Source organism: Cinclus cinclus, chromosome 4 (genome assembly GCF_963662255.1).
Source record: "Cinclus cinclus chromosome 4, bCinCin1.1, whole genome shotgun sequence".
NCBI classification, from domain to species: Eukaryota; Metazoa; Chordata; class Aves; order Passeriformes; family Cinclidae; genus Cinclus; species Cinclus cinclus.
Genome location: NC_085049.1, coordinates 44,909,725 through 44,922,912, shown reverse-complemented (window position 1 = coordinate 44,922,912; position 13,188 = coordinate 44,909,725). Strand labels below are relative to the sequence as shown.

The 13,188-nt window shown below is 39.6% G+C and overlaps 1 protein-coding gene across 1 annotated transcript; it reads left to right on the top strand.

Moving 5' to 3' along the window:
* Window positions 1-931: 931 nt before the first annotated feature.
* IL22 (interleukin 22) lies at window positions 932-3,037 on the top strand. The gene is made up of 5 exons (XM_062491180.1): window positions 932-1,135; window positions 1,934-1,999; window positions 2,096-2,239; window positions 2,451-2,516; window positions 2,924-3,037. Exons 1-5 carry the CDS (start codon window positions 941-943, stop codon window positions 3,035-3,037), a joined length of 585 nt encoding a protein of 194 aa, XP_062347164.1. The 5' UTR covers window positions 932-940.
* Window positions 3,038-13,188: the final 10,151 nt, after the last annotated feature.

The following is a 13,188-nucleotide window of genomic DNA, read 5'->3' as shown; positions in this document are numbered from 1 at the left end:
TAAAGAATGCAGTTTCCTGTTTGGAACACTGCATGGGGTTTCAGACTGAAGGTGCAGCACTGCTTTCATGTTAGCAGAAGAGCCTTGGGAACGTGGAAATCACCTGGATAAGTACATGACCACAGCTCTGGTCATTATACCCAATTACAGCCTTAAATACAAATAATATTATTGGAAAAGGGAATTTGGAAATCAAGCACGTGATAAATGTAGTGTTGGTCCTACACAGTTTCTGTTCTCTCAGAGAGGATTGCACAGTGATGTGCAGATGGCCAGTGACTCCAGTGGGTCACTGTGTGGGAAAGGGTATTTTCAGGATAGGAGCCACAGGTGGTCAGTGCTTTGGTTGCGACATAGTCCCTGATCCCTTGTGTGCACCAGTCAGCAGCAGAGAAACCAGTCTTACTCCACAGAAGATTTGATGGTTTTCTGCCATCAAATTGTCAGTCGTGAGTGCATTATAATTGGGACAGGAGGCACGAACTCATAAAATTCTCAGATATTTTTATGCAAAAATTTCAGGATTCCTACCCTGGTAAAAGCCCCAGCTTTGCCCCACATTACTATTTGGGTTTTTTTTATAGGAAACTGAAGATTATGATGGCCTTGAATTTGTATTTGTGGGTTTTGAAGTGGTTAGGTAGTTCTCAGAAGAGGATACTGGAAAGTAAGAGACTTGCTGATGTCATTTTATTTCACCACCAGTACCCCCCCCCCAAAAAAAAAAACAGCTGAGAGAGATGTTGGTGGCCCTATATAAGGTGCAGCTCACCTCCTGCGGAGCACATCAAGAACCACAGCAAAGGTAAGGCTTGCAGCCTTTGTGCTGCTCTCACTTTGCTTCACCCGCTCTCCTTGCTGCTAATGCTGCCTTCTCTCACATCAGGGCTGAGTTCTGTGTCTGCAGCCTGCTGGGACAGAAGATTTCAGACTGTGAGCCATGGCCTCCCTGCAGACCTTGTCCAAGAGCTTTCCAGGATGGGTTTTCTTCTGCTGCTGTTTCTGTCTCCCCCTTCTTCTCACCAGCTCTCTGCCTCTGAAAGGGGCTTCCACTGCCCATCACACCTGCAGGCTCAGGAAGATCAACTTCCAGCAGTTCTACATCAGGAATCGCACCTACACCTTGGCTAAAATGGTACAGTCATCCGTGTGTTCTTCATGGTGGGATCTGAGGACCTACTCCTCTATTGTTGTAGTGATTTCTAGCCTTCGGCATTCCTCCCTCTTTCCCCTGCCTTTCTACAGAAAAAAAAAAAAAAAAGAGCATTTGCAGTCAAGGCAGAATTTGGGTGTATGGAGCAGGTCTATTGCCTGTTGGCTGTGTAGCCAGGGGAAGCTGCTGCCTCTCCTCCTGCTGCTCCCCAAGGGAAAGGCAGCCCCTGGGACAGCACAGCTGCTTCTTTTCAAGCAGCTGCTGCCAAGGTGGGTAAATTGTGAATTGTGACATTACATTTCTCAGTTTGCTTAGTCCATTTGGAGCTGGGCCTCTCCATGACTCCAGTCACAGCCAAGCAGACACTCAGGTGTCTTGCAGTGCTCTGCTAAGGCAGGTTTCTTGGCTGCTTTTGCCATGGGTGGGTCTCCCTGGGTGCACACCACCAAGCACCTCCCAGCAGCACTGTGGGCCACTGTGAGGTTGGCCACCTGCAGCATCTGGTTTAGCCACCATAAAACCACTACGACTTCTGACTTTTAAGTGGAGAATACAAATTCAGACTTTGGCTTATTTATTTTCCTGCCATACTGACCTTGAATCTCACCCAGCTGAGGGGAGAAACAGACACAATGTCCAGTCTTATCTACCTTTAACTGACTGTGGTATCCATTCCCTCATTTTGCCTGAACTTTCATTGCTGATGAAAACTTCTGGGTTTATTATTAATCTTTAAGTAAGGTTCCCATCACCACCTGACATTTCCTTTTTTCCTCTCAGGCCAGTGCCTCAGACAAAGACACGGACAACAGATTGATTGGGCAGCAGCTCTTTGTTAACATCAGGGTAAGCCTTACACAAGGAGCCTGCTCTTTGCATCCCTCTGCAGCACTTAGTGATCTCTTGTCTTGATTTAGCATGACCTCTTACTTTCATACATAGGAAAACAACCGCTGCTACCTGATGAAGAGGGTTGTGGAGTTTGTAATAAAAGATGTTCTCCTCACTGAAGTCAAGAACCAGTACCCTTATGTTGAGGAGGTGGCACAGTTCTTGGCATCCCTGACCTCAGAGCTGAGAAGCTGTGTGAGTAACACTGGGTTTCTTTCCCTCTGACTCTTATTGCTGCTCCTAAATCTCAGAATGCTACAAGCAGTGGCAAAAGGCAGTGATACGAAAGGAAACCTCAGATCAAAGATATGAAGTCAGAGTTAATACAGAGGTGTGAAAAAGAAAAAAATGGTTCATTGTTGCATATAGCTGTCCATCTTATGTCTGGATGCTTCCTTTCTTTTAGCAATTCTCAGGAAAGAGAGAACACATTGAAAAGAACCTGGAACAAATGAAGAACAAAATGGAACAGGTATATTTCCCTCAAATATTTAAAAAGAGCAGTTTCAAACCCCAGTCATTTAGTCAGATTAAGGCTGACCTAATTATGAAACAAACTTGAGACTATTTAGGATGTGAAGCCTACAAGGGCATTAAAGAGGGGATTAGTGATATTTCCCCTTCCAGCACTCCCTCACTTGCCCTGTTAGCTCTCTGCACATGTTATGGTAATTTAAATATTCAGAAGTTAGGTTGCAGGAAACTTATATGCTAGTCTCGATTTGAACGAACTAATTTGTATCATATGATACAATGACACTACAGAACTGTGTAAGAGAATTAGGAAAGTAAATTACTGATTCGGTTTCTCTGACAATCCTAATTTCAATTTTCTGAAAAATAACTAGTTGCTAAGATTTGCCTTCTGCTCTTTTCTAGTTGGGAGAAAATGGAAAGACTAAAGCCATTGGAGAGCTGGATTTATTGTTTGACTACATGGAAAATGCCTGTACTGATGTCCCAAAGAAGGGAGGTAACAAGAAGAAAAACTGAAAAAATTCTGGATCAGGCTTGAAGAGATGTCTCTGCAGACCTCTTGCAACACCTCAAATTGGTTAGCTGCAACTATGTCCATTTCCCTCAGATGTATTGTATTTTTCACTTGTGTCAAAACTAGCAAACTAAGTTGTCAGAGACAGGATGCATATTGCTGCCTTCTTCAAAAATGAAAACGCCAGGACACTGCCTCTTGATTGCAACACGGGGTATTAGTTATTTACAAAAGCACTGTTCTGTCCTCCTCATCTTCACAGGAATGAGGCAACTCTTTCTGTCTTTTATATACTGAAATTTAACACCTATAAATCAGCTTTGATTGAGGCAGTGATGTTTTGATGTGATGTTTTAGCCAGGATGTTTTGAGCCTCCTAGATGGAAATCTCACTTGCATATGTTGCCCTCTTCTGACCTTTACCTGAAAAGTTGGGATTTCAGACTATTTCAGAAATAATTTTTATAATTTGTATTTAATGGTAACTTATTTTAAGGTAATAATTATACAATACTTTTATTTATATAGATTAATTGAAAAATATCCAAGGAAATATATTTATGAAGCTTTACAGAAATCAACACTGCTGTGTGATATTTATATGCAGACAGAACATTTTATAAATGCTTGTACTTTAATTTATTATAATAAATATTTTGGTCCTCAAATACTGCCATTTGCAGAGCTTTTGTCTTTTCTTCAAACACAAGGGAAATGATACACATTGTGCCTGTGGAGCTGCTGGACTAGTGGCTGTATTCTTGTGCCCAGAAAGGATGCCATCTCCACCTGGGGCTATGCTTCTTCACCATAAGCCTGCAATTTCCACTTCTCACAGGCCAGGGCTTAGTGAGGAGCATGTCAGTCAGCCTTTCTCGTAGGGGATGGTGGGAAAAATAGCATCACTCCTGAAGGTCATTGGTTTGGATCACTGGTTCTGCCTCGGTACACACAGAGGCAAGATCCCCCCTCGAGTAGCTGCTGCTGAAAAGTCCTGAGCTGCCCCTATGGGTCAGATGATGTGGAGACAAACAGGCAGCAGCTGCTAATGAAAACTCAGAGCTCTGCATTCCCACTGCCCATGCATAGTATACTGAGCACAAATGGCGTTCTGCAGCATCAGGGATCTGAGAGTCCTTCAGAAGAGAATATTTGGTGCCTATTCTCAACACAAACTATAAGACCAAACAAAAACCCAAACAAAACCCAAGTCCCTGAAACACTGTTTAATCTGTTATTATCATGTCATGTCCTTCAGCAATGTTTCCTGGCAAAGACAGAAGAGTTGCACTGGTGTAGCCAGGGAAAGTGGTGCTTGGACCAAGGTTAAAGGGGTGGGAATCATTCAAATAATCAGAAAGCCAGAAGCAATACATAATAGCAGATTCCAGCAACTGCTGAAGTCTTCTTGAGCAAGAAGACCATTACCATTTATGCACCAGGCCACAAGTAGCCTCTCCACATTTAAAAAATGTTGCTCCTGAACCACAGCAAATTAAAGATGGATTTAAAAGCATCCATCCATACCTATTTTGAACACAGTTTACGTGAGCTGAAATCACACCACTTCCCATGGGAAATCACATATTAGACTGGCATATGATCTATTTGGGTGAGGGATGGTTGTTTCCTGTCAAACTAGATGCATTCAACACGGTTTACTTTTCCCCACACTTTCATTCACATATCATAACATATGATTTGCATGCCTGTTCACAGTCAAGGCAGAAAGGACCCAGTAATGACAGGCAGTCAGGATCTGGTACTGCATGACAGTTTCAGGGATTCAGCCTTTCTTATATATCCACTTGGATATATATTTCCTTTCTTCTGGGATAGGGAATGATGTTGCCAAGAGCTATTGGCCAGCATCCTTTCTCTTATCACTCAAACTGGTGAGAACTGACAGCAAAGGAAGAGAGTTTAAACAACAAATGGATACTTCACTTCACTTCACTGACCTTTGACATACACAGTCTTTCCTTGAACTACATCTGTTTCCCATTATAGTCAGTGGAGGTTAAGAGGAATTTTGCAGGTGTCATTTGTCTGGTCTACATTAGAGGTTTATAAAGATTCTGACTTTGGGCAGGATAACATGACTTTACTCTAAAAGTACCTTTCTGTTCCTTAGTGATAAATAGAGACCAGACAATGAGCCACATACATGCTGTTCCTTGTTGATAAAATCACTTTGCAAATGGATAAATAACTTATTTCCTTCTTCTACTTCCTTTAGGTCTCTTCTGCATTGTCCTTATTGAGTTGCCCTACCCAGAAATGTCAAATTAGTCTCTCAAGTTTTTCACACAGAGGCTAAACCCAGATTAAAAGCCATTTGTCTACAAAAGTGTAAAAATGGAATCAACTAATTATCAACTTCTCCAACCCTAAAAACCACCAGCTGGAAGATTCTACCACAGAACCTCATGAGATGGAGCCGGAGCCCTGGAAATGTCACACAGCAAACTTTGTAGAATTTCCTTCTCAGGTTTTCTTGCAGGGTATGTGTGGCTTGTTGATGTGTGAAGAATGGTGATGATGGTCAGTTTTGAACAAACAAAGGAAGTAGAAGTTGGAGCAGGTTTCCCTTAGGCAGGATGAAATGTCTGGGACAAACAATTACTGGCCAAAAGAAATTAAAAATGTAGTTTCAGTCAGGCAAGCTGGGTTTTAATTCAGTTAATAGTTCCAGCTCAAAAAAAAGAAAATCTTGCTGAAATGTTTCATTCTGACATTTTTGAAATAGCTTGTGTTTTGGTTTTATGTGTATTTCTTTCAAAGGCTGAAAAGAGATTTGAAAGCGAAATGTGCTGTTTCATTTTGAGTTGGACAAGTGCTTTGGACCTGCCCAAAATTAATTATTTTGGTTTAATTTTTCAGTGGGATCACCAAAGAGAAATTCCATTATTCACACAATGCTAATTTCTGCTGCCCTAATTTCCTTTCCATTTTCTACCTCCAAGTTGTGGACTGTTCATAGTTCCCAGAGATCCTGGACTAGCAACCTTAGGGAAAGCACCTGCTCCTCATCCTTCATTGAGGACACGTCCACTGTAGGGGCTGCAGGACCTCCTCCTGAGCAAAAATTCACAGACCACACTACTGCCAAATTTGTGTTTCATTAACTCTTCTTCCCCTTCTCTTACATTAGTTGACCAGAACATATGCTTTTTTTTGTTCTACACAGATAATTATAAAACATTTATAAATCTGCCTCTGAAATGTCATACGGTGAAGAGAGAAGAAGCCAAAGCATGAACAGAAGTTTCCACATCCTGCTGAGTAAGCATTGGTGACAGTTTAAGAAACATGTCTTAAATACATTGCCTGGAGTGTTAATCAGTTAAGAGATTTACATATTCAATTTATGAATATATACTCCCCAAGTGACCCAGAATAATACAGGGTTGATACTTCCAATTTGCTGCTGGAAGTCTACTCTAGGTAATGCAAAATGTTGAAGCGATCTTGTTCATAAATCAGTGGCACGTGATTATGTCAGCTTGTGCTTTAAAGCACAGTTAGCTAAACAATTAACTGCTCTGAAGGAGGTGTGGACTGCACTGAATAGCAGTAAATGCCTGACAAACTTTTCAGACACAGTCATCATCAGTAAGGATGTTTATAAAGTCACTGTAACTGGGAGTAGAACTGGCCTGCTAATGTGAAGGAAGATTGGCAGAGTCATTAGAGTCAGTCTCAGACTTATGTGTGATACTGCCAGGAACAAGGTAATGACCACAGAAAGAAGGAAAAGCCTACAGTGCAGTTCTGTGGGACCCTGGGTGTTATTGGCAGGTCACTACCTCAAAAGTATGTTACATAAAACAACATATTTAGGATGGAAAGTAATGCAACCTGTCAGGGGGTCCAGACCAGTATTCTATGTCATTCAAGAATTTGTTAGAAAGTCAAATTTGTGTGAGGTAAACTACAAAACATGCACTGTGCTAAGTCTGATGGCACTTCTGGGGCTACATATGATTCATAGCATGTATCCATTTATGACACCTTTTTCATGGTTAACACAAAGCTGCAGACATGATCAGATTAACTGTGTGAACTTCACTGCTAACAGAAGTGCTAAACAACAATCCAAGTGAAAAGATTTCTTCTCACATCTAGGAAACCACTCTCTCTGTTAACCTTTACAATGCAAGTCCCCTGGCCAAGTTCACATATGTCAATTTCTGTAGTTTAGTTTGGAATAAATAATGAATAGTTTAAAAAGAAAAGATTCCTACATCTTTCCTTCCCTATGGAGAAATTAAAGTAGGAATTATATTGAGAAGAACCATTTATTCTCAGCAAGCTAGCTCATGGGACCCAAATCTAAATACATTTCCCGTATGAAGGATTAAAGCACAGCATTTAATATTTCCAGGATCTGACCATTTTTCTTATCCAAGTTCAAAAAAAAGGGCAATCTTCTAAACTAAAAATATTTTCTCTACAGCTAAGTACAGCATGTATAAAAATATTTTGAAAAAAACCAGACTGATAAATATGTCTTTAACTAGCTTGAAATTGTTTTATGGTTGTTTCTTCAAGAACCAGTAAAGCTTTTCCCTTGAAAATTGCAACCTTATTTTCCAATGACTGAATACAAAGTGATGGTTTTTCCAAAAAACTGCAAAATTGCACCAATTTAAAGTTCACTTTGTTCTACAGTTTTCTTCCAAAGGAAAGATTTCTGACTCCTACTGCACATTTAAAGAATAGTGAAGATGTTCCTCAAGATGTGAAAAGAATGGGGCAATCATGCATCTGTAGTAAAGTTTAAAAGCTGTGCAATCATGAAGATTGACTCTCTGATTAGGCCTTGTGATGTAAGAGCTCCCCAATGGATCAGTTCATCCTGCATCTGGTCCTGCTCCATAGAAGGTAGAAAGAAAACACCTATTGACTTCAAACTGTGTAACATCAGACTTGTAGCTCGTGTGTTTATAGGGTTAATTATATTTCTAAAAAAAAAAAAAGGAAAAGTAAAAAAAGAAAAAAAAGAAGAAAGGTTTCAACACAGATAATGAAAATTATGAATTGGGCTGTTCTGATGAAAGTCTTTTTCATTAAAATCTAGTGTATTAACCCTTCTTTGAGAAGCAAAGGCTCCAAAATAAAGTTTAAATGCTGTATGTCTTTACAGTGACCTTGCATTTATTATGGGTCTAAAAATATCCTGACCTTGTCTTAGGTCAATACTTCTTGCCAAACACATCTGTAAAGTTTCTGGTTTGACCAGCTTTTCTCCTTTAGTAGTTATCTTTTATAATGTGAGTCCTGACAGTGCTGAATAGGAGAAGAAATTTCAGATTCTCTCTTTTTCATATGTTGTCACCAAATAAATAAATTCTGTGACTGAGATTTTTAGGTAGATATTACCAGATTTGGAGATTATCAACTCTGAGGTGGTTTTTTTTACTTTGACAGCTCAAAAAGAAAAAGTGCTTGTCTATCAAGGACAACATTTGGCAAAAAATATGATTAGTTTGTAGTCATTAATGTGAACATCAGCGCTGTGTTCATTTCTCCTCTACATAATAGAGGTTCAATTAAGTTTAGGAAAGAAAGCATCATGACTTGATGGGAACCATGTGTGTCTCAGAAAATGCAGGACAGTTACTTGCACATGAGATATCTGGTTTGACTGGGCATGTGAGCTTGTAACCTCCAAAACAGGGAGCTGCTCGGTGTTGCCACTGTGCTCTCATTTTGATATCTGCCAGTGATTCAGTTCTTACACGACATGGATTTCTGGGAACTCGAAGCAAATCAGTGACCAAGACTCTGATCCTGCAAATTGCTGAAACACCACATATTCTCCTCATTTTGATAGTAGCCTCATATGAGTCATCTGCCCCAGCTTTGGTGCCAGAAAGCCAGCTAGCAGAGCTGAGCTGCTGCCCACGGGCACTGGCAGAGCCAGGCAGAGGAGAGCCCGGTGCCCCATCAGCCCCGTGCGACGAGCACACTCAGACATCCAGCCTTGGGTCTGTGGCTGTGCCGTGCAAATTCCAGGCATGGACTTCAGAGTGTTATGCTGCTCGTGGGTCAGGCTAAGGGCAAGGCAAAAAGCAAGAATCAAGCAGCTTTTTCTGTGCCATTTTGCTTTGGAAACCTTTTAGCAGTAAGAATGTAACTGCATTATATTTCTATTTTCATTTCCTAGATGTTTTCCATTGCTACTTGCAGTTATGGATTTCACTTTCTGTTGGTAACCCGGTGAAGCTGGAAATGAATAAATAATAGCGAACGTTTTTTAGGGGAGGTGGATATGTGAAGTTTTTCTGAAAATAGGAAGACAGGAGCAACTAATTTTTTTATTTCTTTTTTCTTTTCTTTTCTTTTTTTTTTTTCTGCACAGCTGAAGAGTAAACCAGAGAATTTCTTAGATCTGCAGTATGAACTTTGGGTTGGCAGGCCTAGGCTTACAGCACAACCTCATTATCAGAACCAAGATGAGAGAGGTTGATGAATTACCTCCTGTTCCTTGCTATGTGTATATGACACATAAAATATTTTCTTTTCCAAAGTGACAGATTAATAAAAATAAACTTTTGTGTGTTCGGAGGTTTGGGCAAACATTTCAGACCTGGAACACTTTTAAGGGTTTGCCTGAGAGTTTTGAATCATGTTGGCTGAAGATCAAGGAAACAAATGGGGTTTTTATGGAGCTGCTGAGCTAAATAAAGAATTTTGGTACAAAAATGCCTTTTCTCAAGAAAAAGAATTCTCATGCATGAAAATTTGCTTTCAGATAATCTAACCTAAACCTGGAAATATGAAGAAACCTTTCACAAACCATGTGTATTTAGAACTGATAAAAGCTTCTTGACAAATGGGTACAAGTACTGAAAATTGTTAGAGATAGGTAAAAAGTAATTAAAATCATGGCTGCCATGTGATTTTTCCAGTCCACAAAGTGAGCTACAGAATTAACCTCTTTCTGGTTATCTAAGTAATACAAATAATCAGAGAAATTATGGCAAAGGGTTTTTTCTTTTTTTTCCTTTTTTTTTGGTAGCAAATAGTAGCTTTGAAGATTTTATTAAGTTTGAAAGGTCTTTTAAATTGGATTTTAAACATGTTTTTCTGCTTTTCTGCATAAGAGTGATTTTCTCCTGGAAGCTCAAAAATTGGTAAGCCCAGCACTATTATAAAATCGTAAAAAAACCCAAAAAGATGTCCATTTGTTGTTCTCTGCAAACTATAGTTTAAAAAAATGAAAATAGCTGTTTTCATATGGAGAACACTAAGAACTTACTAATTAGTTTTCCTTCACTCCTACAAGCATATTAGATGATGTAAACTTCTGTCACGGTATTAATTGGATGTATGGGAGTTTGCCAAGTCCGTGCTGAGGTCTGTAACTAACTTTGCTTATAAGGATTCTCTGAAAGCTCTACTAAATCTACAGACATTAAGAGATGGAATGTTTCTGTTTTGTTCAATAAGTTCTTAAAGAAGGTATCTGTTAAAACATTTCTGTGATTTAAAGTGCTGTGCATGTGTTTACATATTGTGCTACACATTAAGTAAAAAGTAGACCCTGAAAATAGGCTAAAGGTTGAAACTCCGAACAAGCAATTTATCCAAAGTTAGATATAACCAGTAGTCTTCTTTTTATTTGGTTTCTAAAATAAATTCCCTTAATTTCTAAAATAAAGTTTTTCTGTTGTTTTAATTGGAAAAGTCATCAAAAGTTTCCTGATCTAAATTGAAAATCTCAGTGGATATTTCGACATCTGTGGCATTTTTCTTTCTCTTTTCTTTTTTCTTTCTTTTCTTTTCTTTTCTTTTCTTTTCTTTTCTTTTCTTTTCTTTTCTTTTCTTTTCTTTTCTTTTCTTTTCTTTTCTTTTCTTTTCTTTTCTTTTCTTTTCTTTTCTTTTCTCTCCTTTCCTCTCCTCTCCTCTCCTCTCCTCTCCTCTCCTCTCCTCTCCTCTCCTCTCCTCTCCTCTCCTCTCCTCTCCTCTCCTCTCCTCTCCTCTCCTCTCCTCTCCTCTCCTCTCCTCTCCTCTCCTCTCCTCTCCTCTCCTCTCCTCTCCTCTCCTCTCCTCTCCTCTCCTCTCCTCTCCTCTCCTCTCCTCTCCTCTCCTCTCCTCTCCTCTCCTCTCCTCTCCTCTCCTCTCTTTTCTTTCTCTCTTACGTGATATTTTATTTTTCTATAACTTCTAGGAGTCTTGACAATTCAATCTCTGTTTTAAGAAACTCAGATTTTACAACACCATTAGGTACTTCTCTAATGACCATGAGGTTTTACATGCTTTGGAACTTCTTGTAAGTGAATAATTATTTGGCTCCTGTATCTTTCCTAGCAAAAAAGTGCCAGATGTGACCATACCTGATAATTAAATAAGTAAAATTTTCCCCAAAAATCCCTCTACTGATGACTTCATTGAAAGCACCACTTCACAAAGAAGGAAGATGCACAGTGGGAAGTGGAAAGTCTGAAGCCATGAAGGGGCTGTTGAATGGAAGCTGGGGAGATGGTTCCCTAGCAGCAACCTCTGACTGAAGGGATTGACAACAGAGGGAAGCACATTTATTGCCATTAAGTTTAAGTTCACTGGAGGGAGAACAGCACTTCCAAACAGAAAAGCACAATGGGAAATAATTTTTGTTGCTTCTCTAGCTTTTGTTCTCTGGTCCTACGTGGAGAGTCAAGGTGGCAGACACCCTGCACGAGAGTCCAACAGAGGCCAGGATTTTGGAACAGATCTCACTTGTGAGAGAGTTGACCTGAGAAATTACTTGGCAATTTTTTACATTTTCCTGTGCAGGAGGTTTTTTTGTTGTTCAAAATTGCCCAGCTAAAGCTAAGATTCGGTTTTCAGTAAACAGAAAAACTTTAGCTCCAAACCTAATGGAGGACTTCACTTCTTTACTGAAACTATGGAAATACACTGCAAGCAAATATTTCCTACATAGTTGTTTTTTTTTTTTAATGGAAGACTCTTCTTACAAAGAAAAGAAAAAAAAAAGATTTTTCATATTGTGGTGCAATTTATTGCCTCCATTAACATGGGCATAGCTGAGAGATTCAATGCCAGTCTTCCAGCCCAGCTCCCAGCTGGTGTAACTCATAGATCTGTATGGGCAGCCTGTGCTGGCAATGCCAAGATGCTCAGGAGTGTCCTGGGTTAAGAAACACTGGGGAAAAAGAACCACTAAAAAAATTTGAAAAAGAAGTGAGAATGAAGGTTAAAAAAAGATCATGGGAAGAGAGAAAACTGAAAAAATGGTGCACAAAAGTAGAAGGAGGACAGGCTTTCCTGGATAAGAGTTGTGTCGTGCAAACTGACACAGTTCTACCCGCCCAGCAGCTGTGGACATCCTCCTCCCCCAGAACCAGACCTAGGTTTCCATGAGGTTGGCTTTTTCCTTTCGTAATTTTAGTACATAATTTCATTAATGACAGGATGACATTACAAGAAAAAGCAGGTCACAGACTTTTGAACACCCCTGTATGTCACAAGAGAAAGCAAGGAGTCTGGAATAGTCACATCCCCACGTGGAAAGGTTGAGCTGTTATTGCTGAGCACATCTGCACACACTGCAGAAATCCTGCCATGCTGGGATTTCCTAGTGGGAGTTTGGTGGCAAACAAACATTTTCTAAAGATTTTGGGGATTGAATCACTGATGTTAAATGAGATTGATTGGTTGATTGGAACTATGCTCAAACATATTTTCATATCTGTTTCTTTCATAATCTCTATTCTCAAATGCAAGGCTCCATGGATATGACTAGTAAAGGTTATATACATGAAGGTTTTATATCAAATTCAGCCCCTCATCCAGCCAAGAAGGGATTACTGATTTTTAACTACATAAGTGGGCATTTGGGATATATTGATTTACTCAGCACTGAGCATTCTTCTGAAGAAGTTAATAGTTGGCCATAAATACTGCTTTGAAACCTTTTTTTTTTTTGTTTTTGTCTATTTTTGTGCACAAATGCAAAATTTTGGTTCTAGTACCTTGGTGGTTTTGAAATGGACACTGAGTATACTCTGTAATCTGTCTCTGAAAAGACTGAATGTACTGAACCTTCCTATCATATTTCTGAAGTAAAACTAGCTTAACAGATAATTATCAGCCATCTGCCACTAAACTGAAACACCAAAGCAGGCCAGTAGCACAGGGAGAT